This window comes from Cyanistes caeruleus, chromosome 6, assembly GCF_971803275.1.
Source record: "Cyanistes caeruleus chromosome 6, bCyaCae1.hap1.1, whole genome shotgun sequence".
In the NCBI taxonomy this organism is placed as follows: domain Eukaryota; kingdom Metazoa; phylum Chordata; class Aves; order Passeriformes; family Paridae; genus Cyanistes; species Cyanistes caeruleus.
The window spans coordinates 29,660,359-29,679,761 of NC_141706.1; the positions used below are offsets into that span (position 1 = coordinate 29,660,359).

Below are 19,403 nucleotides of genomic sequence, written 5' to 3' on the forward strand. Positions count from 1 at the left end.
TCTCTGAACACTGGATGTACTATCTTATCAGCTCCAAATCAAAACAAACCATGATAATGCATATTTATAGCAATAAATCTGTGTGTCCCAATTATCACATAGTACCTACATAAATGACATGTCAGAAGACATTAACCAATTATTCCTTAGAATCCAAATAGAAAATAGGAAAGCATTTCCAGACAAAGAGGCACTGAGTGGTAAAGTTGAGAACAGATATTTGATCTTGCAGATGTTCAGGACTTGGAAAGACTAAGCCACAACTGACCCACCTATTACTGCCCTAGTTCTGCTTCAAATGTGAGGCTGGACCAATGACCTATGATGTTCTGTAAACCAACACTTCTGATTCTTTACAATGCTTCACTTATGCTTTAATATCAGCAGAATTCTTCTGCTTTGTAGTTCCAGTTGCCAAAGAAAGGCCTGTAATATTACCTTAAAGATGTTTTCTGCTTTTCACAGCAGCAGTGTATTATTTTAAGCCAAATGATATCTGGGAGTTATTTTTCAATGTTTCCAGTCTCTATTTGTCACTATACCCCTCTGCAAACTCTCAACTCATCCACAGGATCAGCAATGTGCTAGTCAGTAAAACAAACACAAGTTAAATCCCTAGGAAGGGAATACTATCTTTAAGACACTAATCATTACAAAAAGACTATTTTCATTATTTAGTCAAAATTTCAAGAGAACTCTCTCTTACCAGTAGGTGAATAGTACTTTCAGATACTTTTCATGAGCCATGTATCAAAATAGACCATGGAAAAATAAATTTTAAAGTTCAGCTCCAAAAGTCCAGCCACAGTGTATGTGCTTGGCCTTGCATTTAGTGATAGCAGCATGCTGAACTTTGGGATTACAGTCCATTCTCAGCAATTACAGTCCATTCTCAGCAATTCAGCAAAGGTATTGCATTGTAGCACTTGTTCCAGAACTAATTTGCATGAATCAAAGCACCAGCCTTAAGAGATCATCTTACACGTTGTCTCAGACTCTTGTCTGAAGAGGAATGAGGAGGAAAGAAAAGGAAACATTATCCTGGCACACTAAGCGCTGTGTTTCAAGCGGTTTTTAAAGGCATCCTCTGTTTCCTCCCTTACTAGCGCTGTTCTGTGACCTGGAAGGGAGGCCAGTCCTTCCCTAAACCAACTCTAAGCTCCAGTGAGCTCTGCTGTAACAAACAATTCTGAGGGAGTATCCTCTAGGTATCCTGAAATGCAGTTGTATCAGGAACTTCTAAGTCACAAGTTGTAGGATCCTTGTCTCTGCTTAAAGCTCTCACCTTGTGAATTACTTCAGCAGACTCTGACAGAGGTAAAAGGTTTTCTTGCATACATCTATATATATATATCTAGTATTTTAATGAGTCCCAAGTAGCATTTCAATTTGCTATTCTGTAAATTCATTTGTTAAGCTGAATAGTCATTGAGTCACTGGTCACAAATAAGTTACAAATAATGGAAATGACAAAAAAGTAGAAAGAATATTTTTACTCTATTAAAATCACACATATTTTCCATTTGGTTTTCCATGTGACTAACTATCAAAGAGAAAACCTTTTTCATTTATAAACTGCAGCAGTATTCAAGTAACATAATAGAAATTTATTCAAGTAATAATGAAAAACGTAATACTACAAAATTGGTAAACTGAAGAAATTACAAGTATTTTCTTGTAGCCTGTTTATGTTATTTAGGATTAGGAACAGGAAACCCTTAAAACACCTTATATATTTTCGTATGACCTTGATTAAACAGCGTGAGTCCTCCCTGCGCATTTCCCTTCATGACAACTGGAAATTACAATAATTAAATTTCCTCCTGGGCTGGATGCTGAAGCTTAATTTAGTAAAGTCTTAAGTATACTGTGGCATCCTTGAATGGAAAGAGCTACAAAATCCAAAATACACATTCATTTGACTCCATCCTAAAATTTTCTCCTTTTGCTGATGCCCACAAAGCATGGATTTATAACAATTATATTTCACATCAGGAAAATTAAGACTTTTAAGTAATATCCCGTCAAGCCTCATTTATGGCTGTTTTAAAGACAGTAAATTCCCTGCTGGTGAAGTGTGTTTTCAACCCTTTATCTTCTACAGCACTTAACATACTTTCATGTTTATCTATAGCATATAAATAGAAAAAAATCAAGTAAGTACTTGGTGGTGAATTCTCATGAACCAGAAGTCAAATTCGTAGGGAAAATTAATGGTCAAGATAAAGGCATTCTGGTTCCACTAACATTTGTGCAACAATCCCTTTTTTCTAACTTTAAATGCCACAATATTTGGATTCACCTTGTGTCTTCCAATCCATGGTAACACTGAGCTAACCCTTACTCCCCTCTTTCAACCATAACAAAAATGACTCAACACTATTTGGTATTTCAGGGAAAAGGATGGAATTGAACTGACACGAGAAGAAACCTTTAAATACCGATTCAAGAAAGACGGAAAAAAACAGTATCTCATTATTAATGAGTCAACCAAGGAGGATAGTGGACACTACACTGTGAAGACCAATGGTGGGGTATCAGTGGCTGAACTGATAGTGCAAGGTAGGCACAGGGAATATCCCAGAACTAGAGAGGCTGAAAAATGAGAACAGGCTGAAGGTAACCTTCTCCAGATGGTGCAGAGTGGTAGCATAATCCTCCTGATGGGGAAAAAGAAGGTGCAATAAGGGACATAGGGCTGGATAATAAAGGCTTCAAGGAGAAGTCAGGCCTGTGGGCCGGATATAACAGATACCCTGATAACAACAGGGGCTTAGCTATCAGTCCTGTTAAAGCCCTGCATGCTGTGGATTTCCCTTCAGATTTCCTCCTTCCATAGACAGCTTGCTCAGCCCTCGTCTTTTCTACTCAGTGAATCCACGCCATCTACTTACAGAGCTATTCTGATTTTTTTTGTGTGTATCAATTATTCTCACAATATCAGAGAAAAAGCTGGAAGTTTATCAGAGCATTGCAGACCTGACAGTAAAGGCACGTGACCAGGCAGTCTTCAAGTGTGAAGTTTCTGATGAAAACGTGAAAGGAATCTGGCTGAAAAACGGAAAGGAGGTGATTCCAGATGAAAGGATAAAGATCTCCCATATTGGCAGGTCAGTCTTGTTTCAGAAAGCAGGTACAGGCTTGGGTATTGCAGTGCAATCCATAAGAATTTTTATCTCAGGGAATAAGAATATAAAGCAAGACTTTGTCCTGGCTCCAGCTAAATGGTAAAAAGTTTAAAAGCTTTTCATATGCAACCAACATTTAGTGACAGACTTATTTCAGTATGTGTGTGGTCTTTCTGAATTGGTGCATTTTATATGTATGACTTCAGTGGTGTATCAGCAAAAGTAAATCTTAGTTTTCATTAGGATTATGTGGTGTCAAACAATCTAGAAAACACATTGTTGATAACTTTAAACTAACATTAGTGTTTATATAGTACATGTGAGTAAATCCTACAGAAAAATTAATGTGTTTATATAAAACACACAGTTGTGTAATTCTGTGCTCAAGTTTCCTAGCAGTCTAGCTACTAATGGAAATGGAAACCAAGAAGATTCAGCATTAAATACTAGGCAAATTCTTTCCTGGTACTGTTTTCTATATTCTGTTTTGAACTTAAAATAATACAGGGATGGAGAATTACTTTTTACTTTGTTTAGTCAGAGTTACTGTTGCACAATCGGATCATACGAAACCAGTCAGCAGTGTTACAACTGCCCTTGTAGTGGTAAAGGACTGGACCAGAGCAAGGAAACTGCTTGCTGTCTTCAAGCAATCTACCTAGACCAAAAAATCCATTCAGAGACAATGTGCTGATATGGATTGGCTTTAATACTGAAAGCAGAGCAGTTTACAGTCCTGGTGGTTGTTGATTTGTGTCATGGCAAGGGAAGAAGAAATAATCATTTCTGTTAGTATCCTATAGCCTGCACCTTGTCTCTCGAGATAGCCCTGTTTCTCCTGGGGAGGTAAGGTAAGGGAGTGGAATATATTTGCTCATGTTTCCAGAATCCATAAGCTAATTATTGAGGATGTAACACCAGAGGATGAGGCTGATTATTCCTTCATTCCACAAGGATTTGCTTACAACCTTTCTGCCAAGCTTCAGTTTTTGGGTAAGTTATCTTGGAATGTGTAATGGGAATTCCACAGGGATAAAATGGGAACATTAATCATGGTTATACCAGGCAAGAGAATGCCAATCTCTTTTCTGATACCTCAATGTAGGCTCATTGCTTTTCCTTGTTATTTTGCATTACCACTATCACATTGGTTTAAAGAGCCTGTTTTTTAATTTATTGTATAAATCTGCTGGTTAATATGCCTTATGAGGTTTCAGTCAGTTTTAAAACTGCTTTGTGGGTGCAGATGCTATGTAAATTCTGTTTTCTGATCTATTTCTTCTTCCCCATCTCCTTTTTTCTTTCCCTCCTCAGAGGTCAAGATAGATTTTGTACCAAGAGAAGGTAAGAACACCAGTCATTATTTATATGCAAGTAAGAATGTTTTCAATAGCAAAGTAAGCAGTATATTTTTTTAATTTTTAATTTAATGTGTGAATATTCTTTTTTTTTTTTTCCTTTTTTTCCATTCAGATTTGTCAAACTATATTTAAAACTTATTTTCTCTACCTTTCCTATAGAACCCCCTAAAATCCACCTTGATTGTCTGGGCCAGTCCCCTGACACTATTGTTGTGGTGGCTGGGAACAAATTGAGATTGGATGTTCCTGTATCAGGAGATCCAATACCCACTGTCATCTGGCAAAAAGTAAACAAGGTAATGTACAAGTCTGAGGCAAGTCACAACAGCAAATTTATTTTTCCTTCCCAGATATTACTTCAGCTTACGGTTATTTACAAGTATTTCCATCTTCTTTTCAATTTTATTTGCATTGCAGCTGCTTGGGACATGGCTGGATTTGTGATTCATCCTGAACTGTTCCTTTTTATGAACTGTTCCCTGTTTTTTTAGTCCAAAAGAAGGGGCTGTCTATAAATATGAGTAGACATATGTACATGCAGATAGAAGGATACAATACTCATTTATTCTCTTCCTCCATCATAGAAAAATAAATAAATTATGAGTCATTCCCATCACCTTCACCTGTTAGAATGAACATTTTCTGGAGGTGGCAGCTTCTTTTTTTAGTCTTTATCACGGATTCTACAATTTGTGAAGAAAATGTCATCTTAGCAGACTAGTGGCATAAAACTGAATTTCATATAATAAAAATAGAGGAACCTTGCTATTTACCTTATCAAAGCAATTACAAAACATCAGAGAAAGAATTTAGAAGCTAGACTTAAAATGTTAATTGAGCTTTCTTTCTGGGCATCTTAAAATATCCCCACCCCTCACCATATGTGGGCTTTTGAGCTATAACTAGCACAAAACAGAAATATTTTGCATAACATTCTACAGCATCATTACACTTCCATATGTGTAGATACAGAAAAAATAATATTGCCAATAATGTTAATTCCCCCAGTCTCCTATTTTTTCATGATTATGCGACATTCTTGTTCAGGTTAGCACAGCTAATAGCACTCAGAACATTTTTTCTGCAATGCAGAATTAGTATGGAAACAAATTTTAAAAAAAAAGCCAAGAAATTGACTCTTCTGTACAGAAGTTTCTCTGATAAAATGATGACTTAGTATCAGACAACCTCTACACAGTGTTACTTCAGAGATGTGAGGTCTCAATATATGAGGAAAAGCAGCCAGTCTTGGTTGAAGGTTGTGTAAAATACACTTACTAACAAAATTCTAAACAAAGAGTAGCACAGCCTCAAAAGATGTTATTCAATGAGTCTTACAGAGCTGAATGTATTTCTGAGTGTAAAAATATTTACATCAATTTACTATCCCATTGTTATAGAGAGAAGTAAGCCTTATTTTTGTACTTACACATACAGAGTAACTAGTACCAGAAGACACAGACAGGTTCAGAACCAGTTACAACAATACTGCAGGAATGTCACGCTTCTTCCTTTGCTAAGCTGCAAATCTGAGTTTGCTGACTTATCCTTCCCTTAATTCACTGCATTCTGACACTTTTTTTTCCATTTCTGCATTTTACTTTGGTTTTGGTAGATTTCCTTCCCGGCTCTGCTTGCTGCCTCACTTTGCTTTTCTCACACCTCCATATTCAACCCCCCTAACAAGCTCTTTTCTGTCTTGCAGAAACAGCTTTACTGCTCTGCTCAGCCTTAGCTGACTTTCTGTGGTTTCTTTGCTTATCTAGAGAAATGACCTAGTTCGAAACAATGATGATTCCATGACTGCCTCAGAAAACAGCAGTGATTTAAATACTGATAATAAGGTAAGCTCCTTATGATTTATGCAGTCACATTAGTGTTCTTAGTGTTTTCCAGACAAAAGGTTCCTTTTAATACTCAAAAGGAAAAAAAGTTTAAGTCAATAGATATTAAAAATGGTGACTCAAACAGCACATAAGGCCCCCTGTCCTGCCTCACAGTGGTAACTACCAGACACCTGCTGGACACAAGAGATCTGGTGAGCAATTTTAGAGGAAGAAGCTGATTGAGAAAATCTTTCTGATCACCATCACATGGTGACTGGGTTACAAGGAATCAAAGCAGTTGTTTGAAAACTCTTTTAGATTTAATTGTGGGGGTTTTTTCTCCCTCAGTAACCTGTAAGCTTCAATAATAACTAGAACAAAATCTAACAGGACACATGGAATGATGACAATGGGTTAAGTGAGTGGATGGACTATAAAGCAGTGAAACAGGACTCGCTTTGCAGCAACTTTCATTTTTCACAAAAATGACTTCTCTCTTGATAGAGTAAAAAATATTTTACATTTATTATACAGCAATAAACCATTCTTGGGGTTAGGATCCTGCTAATCGCTATTTGGACACATATTCTTTCTAATGATTCCTGCTCTAAATCTAAAGACACATAAACACACAAGGAAGAAAGGAGTTTATTACATATGTACAACTAAATTGTGGTTGTTTTGTTTAGATTTTAGCAAAAAAGTGGAAAGTTTCCCATATGACATTATTGAGTGGCAGAAATCACACTGATGCCATTAACAGTTACAAGAATCTTATTTTAATTTATACAGTAACCAACTGTTATCCAAGAAACTTTTCACAGTGATGCTAGCAACTGTACCAAGTAGGAATTTCTGGAAGTACTTAGTAAGTTCTTTGAAACATAACTGGGTTTGTGTAACTAGTGGTGAATCTCAACAACCTTCAGACTTCCAGAACCAACTTTCCCAAATGTTATTTATGTGAGCAAGACAGTCTATATTTTCTCTCTTCTACATACAAACAGAATTTGAAAAATTTTACATATTTTCAATAATTACTGTAATAGTCAATGATTTTTAGATTTTCACCAGCATACACACAGACTCATCAGGCTGTCCCTGGCACTACTTGGAATGATTTATCTGTCACTTTCACTGTCCACAGCTCCTGTTTGAATCTGAAGGCAGAGTCCGTGTGGAGATGCATGAAGACCATTGTGTCTTCATCATTGAAGGGGCAGAAAAAGAGGATGAGGGAGTTTACAGAGTTATACTTAAGAATCCAGTTGGAGAAGATAAGGCTGACATCACAGTCAAAGTCATTGGTAAGTGAAGGAAAGAACTAGAACATGAAAGAATCTTGAGTCTGCTGAAACTCACCCATCTAAAAGTCTAAAAGTCTCTCCGAAACAAGTTCTGGCTTTAGGTTTAGAAAAATGGGAAAGGATCATAAGGAGAGGAACATTATCAATTGCAAATTTGGCAGAAGTACTTTTTCAGAGGTGAAAAGTTAATAGAACAACTCCCAGTAGTAATCCATGTGTTTCCTGTTTCAGGTGATTCTATCATTTTATGGATGACATTCCATTCTGAAGTACATGCTTCATGCTTGTCAGAGATAAGAAAAGTTTCTAGTCATTTTGTTATGGGTTGTTTTTAAGCAGAGATGACTTCATTCTATAAGCAGTAAATGGTTCATGAATAAAGAAACATAACTTATCTGATAGAAGATGAATAGATTGACAGACTATTCAATGAGTCACAAAAGACCAGGGAGGGATATGATTTTGAGTCAGTAAGTTTTATAAATTTTTCATAATATTTAACTTGCTGACACCCTGGCATACATAACAAAAGGACAAGCAAATCAAAAATGATAAAAGAAAATTACTTTCACCTACAGTATTAAAATTCAGAATTGCTTTGTAAATACTAAGTTTTTTCCAATCTTTTTATAAATATTAAATCAGGATATTTACTATGAATATCTCCAAAGTGACATAATATGTGAGATTGCAGTCTTATTTTATAAAATTTATTCTAGAGAAAATAGGGAACCCTGGAGCTAGCCTCATCTTACAGAACAGAATTACCTTACATTTTTGCAAAACTTGAATTAAGTCTGGGAAGAAAAAGGGAGCTGAATAACCAATGATATTTAAAGGAAACCAACCAGCAAAGAAGTATCAAAGAGCAGGATTCCCTTTAGATTAAGTTAATACATTCTGGTTGTACCTGTTGTTGCTATCTGACAGAGCTGTGTCACAGAATCACATAATAAATTTGGTTGGAAAAGATTTCTGATCTCATCAAGTTCAACCCCACCATGTCAACTAGATCAGGCACTGACTGCCACATCTAGTCTTTACATTAACACCTCCAGGGATGGTGACTCCATGGGAAGCCCATTCCAAAATCTAATCACCCTTTCTGTGAAGAATTTCTTCCTAATGTCTAACCTAAACCTCCTCTGGTGTAGCTTAAGCCTGTGTCCTCTCATCCTGTTGCTGGTTGCCTGGGAGAAGAGGCCAAAACCCACCCGACTGCACCCTCCTTTCAGGGAGTTGTAGAGAGCAATAAGGTCTCCCCTAAGCCTTCTCTTCTCCAGACTAAACAACCCCAGCTCCTTCAGCCTCCTCAAAGGACCTGTGCTCCAGACCCTTCACCAGGCTCACTGCCCTTCTCTGGACATGCTCCAGCACCTCAGTGTCCTTCTTGTAATGAGGGGCCCAAAACTGGACACAGCACTTGAGCTGTGGCCTCACCAGTGCTGAGTACAGGGGGACAATCGCTGCCCTGCTCCTGCTGGCCACACTATTGCTGATACAGGCCAGGATGCCATTGGCCTTCTTGGCCACCTGGACACTGCCGGATCATGTTCAGCTGCTGTTAACCAGCACTTCCAGGTCCTTTTCCACTGGACCAAATTCCAGCCACTCTTCCTGCAGCCTGTAGTGCTGGAGGAGGTTCTTGTGGTCAAAGTGCAGCACGCAGCACTTAGTGTTGTTGAACCTTATGCCGTTGGCCTTGGCCCATGATCCAGCCTGTCCTGGTTCTTCTGCAGAGCCTCAGCAAATCAACACTCTGACCCAACTTGGTATCATCCATGAATTTGTTAATGATAGATTCAATACCCTCATCCAGATAATCAATAAAGGTATTAAACAGAACTGGGCCCAACACTGATTCCTGGGAGACGACACTACATCAATACCACACACACAAAAAAAAAAAGTGTTAAAAATGTTTAATTTACTTGCATAAAGAAATTTAAATAATAACAACTCTCGTTCATTCTCACACTCATTCTCATTCTCATTCTTCAGATGTTCCTGACCCTCCAGAAGCTCCCACAATCAGCAACATTGGAGAAGATTGTTGTACTGTGCAGTGGCAACCACCTAAATATGATGGTGGGCAACCAGTACTTGGTAAGAGTCTAAAAACATGAGGTTCCCTGACATTTTGCATGTATTTCTTGCTGCTCCTTTGAAATGGTGCAGAAGGATTCTCTGTTTAGACATAAGGAAGGCTGCCCCTCACATGGGAGCTGCTCTGATGCATGAATCCTCGCACCTGCCTTGGTTCTGGCCCTCCAATCTTGAGGAGAGAGTGCCCTCTGCCTGTGCGATTTGAGTCAGAGAAGAATTCAGCAAACAAGTTCCCAAAGCACGAAAAGGTGACATGAAAAATAGCTAAAGCTGACTATTCTCACTGAAGACTGAAAATTGAAGTCAGTATACAGGTGTTTGTGCTCAGCTAGGAATATCAAAACAGATCTGTGGCCACCTCAGTCATCAACTCCAGACATCTGTAATCTCAGGCACTCTTGCAATATGTGTTTTGTAGTGGAAAGCTACTTTATAATTCTACTTCATATAAAACAGTTTCAATCATTTTAGTGACCTTAAAATCTGTCCTAAAAACTAGAGTGCAAAGTTATCATGTGATGCAGGAAATGAGCAGGCAAATGAGACTATCAAGATTATCACTGACACCATTTTAAATTCTACACAGAGCATGGTGAGTTTTAGATAAAAATCTCTGTGATCCTCAGAAGAAAAAGAAAATAATGCAGGATCTTGACCAATTTTATGAGAAAAAATTTGTCTGGGGTCCATATCTAGCAATTTGTTTAATAAAGATCTCTGGAGCCTGAGTTTCTCAGAAATAAAAAAAAAAAAAAAACAACACTTTTTTTAATGTAAGCTATATGGACTCCCATGGGGATGCCAGAGCTAGAAATGTCTAAAATTCTTTCAATCCCCTGAATAGTATCTGGAAGAGAGGAGTTTGTATTTTCTTTTGGATGTTTGGACTTCATTCATTTCCACAGGATCTATCTCATTTAAATCAAAGCATTTACCCCTGCAGGAATGAACAAGGTATTGCTGGGCCAGTGCTTTGTGGTTTCATTCGTTTTAACAAAAAGCAAGCAAGAAGTCAGCAGTTTAAAATATTATGTGCGAAGATATTTACCAGTAGTTGTGTCATTGTTTCGTAGGGTTTTCAGGGTACATATTTTGAGAAGTTTTTTGTTTTGTTTTCACTGTCAAAGGAAGGATTATTTTGATGTTCCAAGAAGGACCCTTTGCACTACCTGAGGAGGTTTCTCCAGTTGGCACAGGGCTGCACTGCTGGTAGAGCTCCAATAAAACCCTTGCAGCAGGGGGAGAGGAAAAGCCAAATGCAGTACTACCCATTCAAACAGAGCTTTAAAAGCAAGTTGAAAAGGCAGGGGGAAAAGGCATATTCGTTCTTATCTGTCTTCATATTGTCACAGATGGCATTGTAGGCAGTCAGATACTGTCTTTATTAGCTGTAACCAACAGATAGAAAAAATGAAATTCACACCCCATCTTCACCTTTCCTGGGGTTTTGTGTGCTTTTTGTATTACTAAAACAGAACCTTTAACTCTCACACATTTGGTGCATTTAGGGAAATAATCTGCTTTACCAAATGTCACCAATACTACCAGTATCTTCATTTTATCTCCTTTCTGCCTGTTTTTTTTATTATTATTATTTAAAATGTCTTCATTTTGACATTTATGTGTTTAACACTGCTTATTTATAACAGCAAAAAGCCCCAGCAACCGAGTTGATGAAACTTCTCTCAGTCTCATAGACCCTGCTGAAGAGAGAAACAAACAGGAACATACCAAAGGAGCCATAGGTTCTTTGCTTACAGCACTTAACTCTGAAAGCTACTGAAAACAAGCATGCCAGGAGCACATTGTTATGCATTTAAAGTGATGATACAACCTGTCAGCTTAAAGATACTTCCACTGTTCTTTTCCCAGAACATTCTGCAGACTCCCATGCTGTTTTTGCCTTTCAGCATTGACAGGAAAGGTTGCATGATGTCTGTGCCTACAGCATGCCAGCAAATCAAATGTGCCCATCGTCATGTGTCTCATCCCTGGAGACACCTTAACTGTGAAACATTCTTCCCAGGTATATCAAAGGGACTTTTGCAAATTTGATAGCCATGACCTTGGTGAGCAGCAGGACTAAATCACTCCCCTGTATGGCTCAATTATAAGTCATTGCTATGGACTTACACTATTATAGCTGACCCCTGTTACAGACATCTGCAGTCTGTGGGTAGGAACACAACTATAAAATACATTCAAATACATGGCACGTGTACATGACTATTTAGTGCATTCTCTGATTATTCATTAAAAATTAATAGCTTTCATAGCAAAGTTTGTTTAGAAGAAGCCTACGTGGATCACATCTGGTCACGCTATCTGCAACACAGAGAAGCAGCAGAAATTTAATATAGCTAAATGGAAATATACAGTTCAGTAGTCCTTTGTAGCAAGTCAACTGGAAAATATCTGCCATGTATATTTCCAATGTGATATACAACCATCCTCCATATTAAGCATCAGGAATCACAGATTCCATTCTCAGATTTGGGAAATGAGAAGTTTATCTTTTATACTGATAATTCAGCCTCACTTAGTCATTCTGGAAAACAGCGTGGTAGTGTTGGAAAGGCTATGGGTGTTCTGGAGAAGTGGAGAAGTGCTAAGACATGGATTCCAGGCACACAGATGACACCTTAAACTGTACTACAGATTTGCTCTGCAGTGCTCTCAGCTCTCTTTGTTCTCTGCTATCATACAGGCTCACTTTTCTTCCCAAGGAAATCATAACAAAAAAAATGGTGAGTGGCCATATCTCACTCACTGTAGGGTTGAAGAAGCTGAGATCTGCATTGTCTGGGAAGCATTCTGTGTTTCCACAGCTTTGCAGAGAGCACAGAGATCTAGAATCAGTTTTTTGATAAAACATTAATTTAAAAAAAAGGAATTGTCAAACTGTTCATCCAATTAATTCTTTGTGGGGGATTTAGGATGTTAGTCAAGATTAGTGAATTGAAGCAGAATAGAAGAAGGAAATTAATTTTTTAACTCTATACCACATCTCAGATGTTTCAAGGAAATTTCTCTTTCGTTTAAAAGGATTTTATTTTTTTCCTGTCTGTGAGATAACAATTTCCAGTTCTTTTACATCATAACAGCTGTCCTTTCCAGGCTACATTTTAGAGAGAAAGAAGAAGAAGAGCTATCGATGGATGAGACTGAACTTTGACCTTTTAAAAGAGCTAACCTATGAAGCCAAGAGGATGATTGAAGGAGTCGTTTATGAGATGCGGATTTATGCCGTAAATTCTATTGGCATGTCCCGGCCAAGCCCTGCCTCACAACCCTTCATGCCAATTGGTGAGTTTTGAAACTCCATGGTATTTCTAGGATAAAACCAAGACAGGATAATTTTGACGTCTTCTCTTCAAGCGCTCTTACAGCTGAAAAGAATGTGTCAAGAAAGAGACTATCAACCGTCTCTATATTCTATATTTAATCAACCTTTTCCTTTGTAATGTTCCTCTTCTCTGTCTCTCATTCCTCTTCCTCAAGAGCACAGAGGTTCCAGTTTCATGAAATTGCTGATGAATTTTTAGTTGTTATAATTAGAAGTGTGAGAGTCAAGCTGGATCTGGAAAGGAGGAGAACTAATTGACAGAGATTTCCCTGTCCCTCTCAGCTTCTCCCATTCCCTTATGGGTGCAAATATCACAGTATCCCGTCCAGTGCTCCCTTAATCCCAGCCCTCTCCACAGCTAAAAGGATAGATGATTAAGAAAATATTTGAGGAATGATTTTCTATAAATAATCCTTCCCAACACAGCAGCGCAGTGTCTCCTGCAGTTTCCTGAGCAAGGAGCAAACTAAAGGAGTCCTCAGGAAGCCTGCCTGCTAAGACTTTTAGGGAGAAGACCCACAAAAATACAAATAGCTGGAGATTAAAATGACTAGAGTTTCTAAATCTACAAATAACAGCGAAGGGGGAGAGCCTGCTGACGGAGATAATGTAAAAGCAGATGATGCAGTGAAGGAGTCAGAGGGGAAGGCTGAACTGCAAGAAGGGTCTCTTAATTCTGGATTTCAGACACACAACGGCTGGTCTGCAACAAAAGAGGTCAAACAAGAACCATCCAGTGGAGCTACTGAAAAAAAAGGTCCAAAGTTTTCATGGGATAGGCAGAGTTTTACTTGATTAAGGATAAAGTTCACACTTACTTCTTCAGAGAAGAGGTTTGGGGTTTTGATCGTGTACTGTGTGGTTGTGTATGCTCCCAAATGCATTTGCCTCCCGTGTGCTGTCCGTGCTACCATGTGAATACAAAAATTTTTGAGTTACAGAAATGAAATTAGATGATTTTTTTTTCTTTTACAATAACTTTGGGAACTAAGACTGATTTGAATTCATTTCACAATTTGTGAACCTGTATTTAACTTACCTCGTAAAATCTATTATGTATATTCAGAAGATGTTCAGTTTATAATACACATAAACGCAGATTATGCCAGACATATTTTTCATTGACACAATTGCTCTTATGGTATGTATACTAAATGCTATGGTCCTGCACCTTAAATGTTATTTTGAGAAAGTTGTTTTCTGCTTGTTTTTTGGTATCAATTATTTCACAGTAACATTTATGTGTATTTTGGATCCTCTAGTAAGGACTTTTATTGATTATTTTTAAGTTAGTAGATAATAGTCATGCTGCAGAAGACTGAATTTAGTCTGAACTGGGGTTTTATATAAAGCCATAACACACCTGTTCTGAAGAGATATGAAAAAGCTGTATCTAAATCAAAATTTTTCATCCCCAAAATATTTTTCTCAAGTATGTCTCTGTTACAAAGGCACAAATCAGAAGTAGGGTTTCTGTAACCATTTAGTCATAACTTTTGGTCATTTTCTTCACTGTATGAGTGAAGTGAAGTTTAGCCGCTGTCAATTTGGTCCTCTGACTATGCAAATTTTGTCCAGTTACAATCAGTGTGCAATTACAGAATACAAAAGGTACATATTTTCATTTCTAGACTTCTCTGCAGACTTATGATGACAATTTGACTCCCTTCTACAAGTCTTTTATCTTAACCTCTTGTTCCCCTTTCTATTATAGGAATCTTATGCCGTTCTTTTATTAAATTATGTAATAGGTGTTACACTTTACAACTGAGCTTCAGGTAGATTTATTTTATTAATATAGACAGTGGTACATAAATCAGCAGTTAATCACTCCTTGTATAGTCTCTGAATTCTCATAGTTGTATTGCTATTTATCAGTATCTACTTGTCTGTGTCTCCTTACAGCTCCTCCAAGTGAACCAACTCACTTCACAGTGGAAGATGTTTCTGACAGCACTGTTTCCTTGAAGTGGAGACCCCCTGAGCGGATTGGAGCTGGGGGATTAGATGGTTACATGGTGGAATACTGCAAAGATGGATGTAAGTAAGCATGAGCACTAGGCAGCAGCAACAGAACATTTAAAAAACACTCCAATTGCAATAACTTCACCTCAATACACTACCAACAACCTAACCGCGTCCAGCATGATCAAATTTTAACTCTAATCTATGTCTATCATCCTTGCCAACCATCACCATATTCACTACAATGTGACTGTAAAACCATGGAAGTCACATCCATAATGTCATCTTCACAATCATCAGAAGCTTAAATAAACATAATACAAAAATATTATTGCTGTTCTCTATTCACTACTATACTTCTGTATTATTCATGAATTACATATTCCTTAAAACAAAAAAAAAACTTGCTTGTGATGACATCAGTCAAACTTTAAGTAACCATTACCTTACCTCATTTAATACTTGTACCAGTAATAAAGAGTGTAACAGCACCATATCTACAAAATTCCATGTTCTGTGATGCTAAAACGTAGTACTTATGAAAGTCAAACAACAAATTTACAGTCACTTTAATATTGGCATTTTCCCTGACACTAGGCTCAATTGCCAAATAATCTAAACAAGGGGGTTTACAGGGCATAATTTATGCAGAAATAAGGTATAGTCTTTAATGAGAAATCACGATAGAATTACCAGAATCTCTATGTCATTGTCATAGCAGAATGATTTTATCAGTCATATTTCTGTGCTTTATAATAAGGAAGCACTAAGAATTTTGTTCTACTGTGCCAACTGAGAATTAAACAATAAATTCCAACAGTCATGTGCTCTATTATTATATTATATGTGACTCTCATTGATCTGTTTGGAGAGCAACAGAAGGTATATTTACACCAAGAAAAAAAAATAAAATTAAGGCTTCATTTTTGTGCTAAATCTACTTCCAAAATTCTCCCCCTTCCCATGTAGTAAAAATAAATGTCAGGAAGTCCCACAGCTCCAAGCTCTATAAAACAAAATGCCAAAGGAACTACTCAAAGATGATTCCCTTATCCTTAGCTATTTTGTGTAACAAAGTGTAGAGATTGCTTAACTCCATGTGTAAACACATCACCTTGATCCAGAGTTCTTCTTCCAACTTATTTCATTCCCTTTTAAGTGTGGTGTTGTAAGTTGAATTCATTTTACCCTAATAGAAATTTATTTTCAATTGCAAAGAAGGCATCAGTTTGGAAAAATAATGTACTATTGCAATATGCAAATACTGTACTTGTAGCTACAGAATGGATTCCTGCTCTTCCTGGCCTAACTGAGCGCACCTCTGCACTGATTAAAGATCTGGTCACGGGGGACAAACTTTATTTCCGTATCAAGGCAGTGAACCTGGCTGGCGAGAGTGGAGCAGCCACAATAAAAGAGCCCGTTACTGTTCAAGAGATCCTGCGTGAGTATCCATTCATTTCCTTTGGCCAAAATTCTGCCTTTATCTGAGAATAACACAAAAACTGCTCTTCCACTTTGATTAGGTGCCCAGCGTCTTCTCACTCTGAGAACATCTCTACAGCACCCAGGTCTTATATTTGTAAAGCATAGCTCTTAAAATAAAATTCTACTTCTTACTTTCAAAAAATGGACATTTCACCTCTTGCAACAGCATTGTCAGCATTTAAGAAACATGTATTTAATATTTACCTCTCTGCTTGAAAAACTGCTATATTACTGCAAAATGACTCTGTTGGCTATGGCAAGAGATCTATTTACTTCATTGTCACAGATTATTAATTACCACCCTGTGTATCACCCAACAGAGTAGATTAAAATTCATTTGACTGGAGTCCAAAAGACATCAAGAGTTGCTAATAGTGGATTCCTCAACCTTGGCTCACACGCAGTGTCTGCCAGAGTCTCACTGACAGTAAATTGAGCCAATGTAAATAAAACGAAGTTTTAATGCATCTCAATACCAAATGGTCATGAGGACAGATACTCCAACTGTGTGTTAAGAAATTCCTTCTGTAAATGATAGGGAAAAGAATAAGGATAAAAGGAGAGCCTAGAAAGCTTTCCAGAGAGGTAGAGGAAAGCAGAGTCTAGATGAAAACACATGTAGTAAGGTCCTTTTTTGTTAATGAAAAGTAAGATGCTACAAAGAGATTCTACTGCATCAATCTCAAAGAAAAAACTGTAACTGAATGACTGCTGCAAGATAAAGGAATCTGTCAGTTGCTGTGCTTTCTATGTCCATAAATACCTCCAAGTGGCTGTTCACAAGGTGCTGCAGTATCAATATAGCAATAGATAATCATAATCTATAATCACTCTTTTACTCCAACACATCCCTAGTCCCACCCTTTCTACTGAACTGAACAATTTCTCCAAAGAAACAAAGTCAATATAGAAGACTCACATCCAACAGAAATCATCCAAATTTGGCATTTCAGATGCAACACATTTTCATAAATGCTGCTGTCACTGAAAACATGCTCAGATGTAAATATATAACTGAGATTCAATAGTAACTTTTTATCCAGTAGATAAATATATTTGAAACTACTGAGAGACTGAGCTACTACTCCCTAAAAGCATAAACAGTGTTTCCACAATTTTCTTACGCTTCCAATTATCCATTGCCTTATTTTTGCTATAAATAATGTTGCATATTATCAAAATATTTGTATTTAGTGTACTAATGCTTAACTGCAGAGCGTCCCAAATTCTGGCTGCCCCGCCACCTCAGACAGACTCTGGTGAAGAAAGTGGGTGAAACAATCAATATTGTGATCCCTTTTCAGGTATGTATCAGCTTCTATTTTGTCATGGTTATTTATGATTACTTACCTAAAGTAGTTTCCGTGATGCAAGTTCCCACTGCTTCACTGCTGAAGCAGAATTATGTAAGTATGGCTGATGATTCATTAACCCCGCTCGAGCATTTGAGAAGGGGAGGGAATCACTCTTTTCTTTCAGTCATATTTTTTTTACAGTCAGAGTTTCTTCCTTAATCCCACCTTTTGGGGAAGAAGAAAAAAGTAGTGTAAGTGCAAGCCCATTCTTGCTTCCTGAGCACAGGAGGCACCATAGAGAGAAGTAGACAAAAGTAAAAGAATCTAATTAATTATTCTTCTGGAACCAAGGTCTGTGATGTCACTGGGCAACTTCTTTGGCAAAAGGGTGCATGTTAATTTCTGAAAGGTTGACTGCAAAAATCAGAGTTTGCACATGAACTGTTGGCCCCGGGATGCAGAACCTGAGTGTGTGTACAAAGACCTGCTTGGGCAGTACTGTGCATGAGCTGGAGGCATAAAAAAAGAGCATGGTGAGGATTACAAGGGTGCATGTAGGTAACTCAGCATCACTGAGGCATGCACAAAGTTGCTAAAATATACACAAAGACTGACCTGGCCAGTTACCTCATCTTGGCATTTTCTAGAGCTGTACAGACAACTATCTGACCATTCCTAAAACTCCACATGCCTTTTTTCAGATGCAAGACTATAACATCAATAAAGTGCAAGAATTAGTGTGTAAGGAAATAGTTTTTTAAAGGAGAAATAGCAAAATAAATAGCAAATTACATACTCTGGCTCAGACAGAGAGAGCCTCAGTAATAACAGATAGATAACTTAATCGACTCCTCGGGTAAATTTCAAGACACTGAAATTTCTTTACAGTCCAGAACTGACATTTATAGAAAGGTAATTCTATTATTAATAAAGAGCTTTGGAATTCTCATATAAAAGATGCTGGAGATATGCAAATCATTTTTTCCACAAGGGAGATAAATATGCACACAACATCTGTATTCTTTTTTTTTTGAGCAGCACCAGCTGGGAAAAAAAAATATGTAAACTGAAAAAAAACATGTCTTTTTGCCCTATGGTTACTGGATCACATAAAGTGTTTTCACAAAGATATATCTGATTAGTACACAACTGCAGGCCCATGAATGGATGACTTTCTTGAATTGCATGCTTGAATTATTTCAGCATAATCATAAGCCTATTTTTCTTCTTTCACATTTCTTATCTCCAAAATTTTCAAAATGACTTTTTACTGATGTCTAGCCACACACAAAATTCAAGATTTGTACATCTGCTATTTCTGAGTTATGTAATTATTAAAAAAAAATCACTAAAATAAACAGATACTTTTCCTGCTTTGATGTCCAAGTTGAAGAAAAAATGCACAAATTTGAAAAGCTGTCCCATAAGCAGGGGAATAATGTTTAGCACTTTAGAGATTTGTGTCTTATGTTCCTTTGTGTTGATTTTGACTTGGCAGAGTTAATCTTCTTCATGGAAGCTAGTATGGAATCATATTTTGAATTAGTGCTGGAAAGAGATTGATAATTTCATAACTATTAC

At 37.3% G+C, this 19,403-nt stretch overlaps 2 protein-coding genes across 2 annotated transcripts in view; one reads left to right on the forward strand and one right to left on the reverse strand.

Moving 5' to 3' along the window:
• Nucleotides 1–18,047, reverse strand: part of SLC39A13 (solute carrier family 39 member 13) — a 126,370-nt gene extending 108,323 nt beyond the window's left edge. The window contains exon 1 of the mRNA XM_086893996.1: nt 17,878–18,047. The gene's annotated coding sequence lies outside the window, so the exon portion shown is untranslated. The remainder of the gene's footprint in view (nt 1–17,877) is intronic.
• Nucleotides 1–19,403, forward strand: part of MYBPC3 (myosin binding protein C3) — a 61,414-nt gene that overhangs the window by 27,909 nt on the left and 14,102 nt on the right. The window contains exons 16-27 of the mRNA XM_086893998.1: nt 2,396–2,562; nt 2,945–3,110; nt 4,015–4,121; nt 4,443–4,472; nt 4,649–4,785; nt 6,256–6,333; nt 7,463–7,622; nt 9,624–9,728; nt 12,846–13,034; nt 14,980–15,114; nt 16,316–16,483; nt 17,743–17,831. Of these exons, the coding sequence (XP_086750124.1) occupies nt 2,396–2,562; nt 2,945–3,110; nt 4,015–4,121; nt 4,443–4,472; nt 4,649–4,785; nt 6,256–6,333; nt 7,463–7,622; nt 9,624–9,728; nt 12,846–13,034; nt 14,980–15,114; nt 16,316–16,483; nt 17,743–17,831 (1,531 nt within the window). The remainder of the gene's footprint in view (nt 1–2,395; nt 2,563–2,944; nt 3,111–4,014; nt 4,122–4,442; nt 4,473–4,648; nt 4,786–6,255; nt 6,334–7,462; nt 7,623–9,623; nt 9,729–12,845; nt 13,035–14,979; nt 15,115–16,315; nt 16,484–17,742; nt 17,832–19,403) is intronic.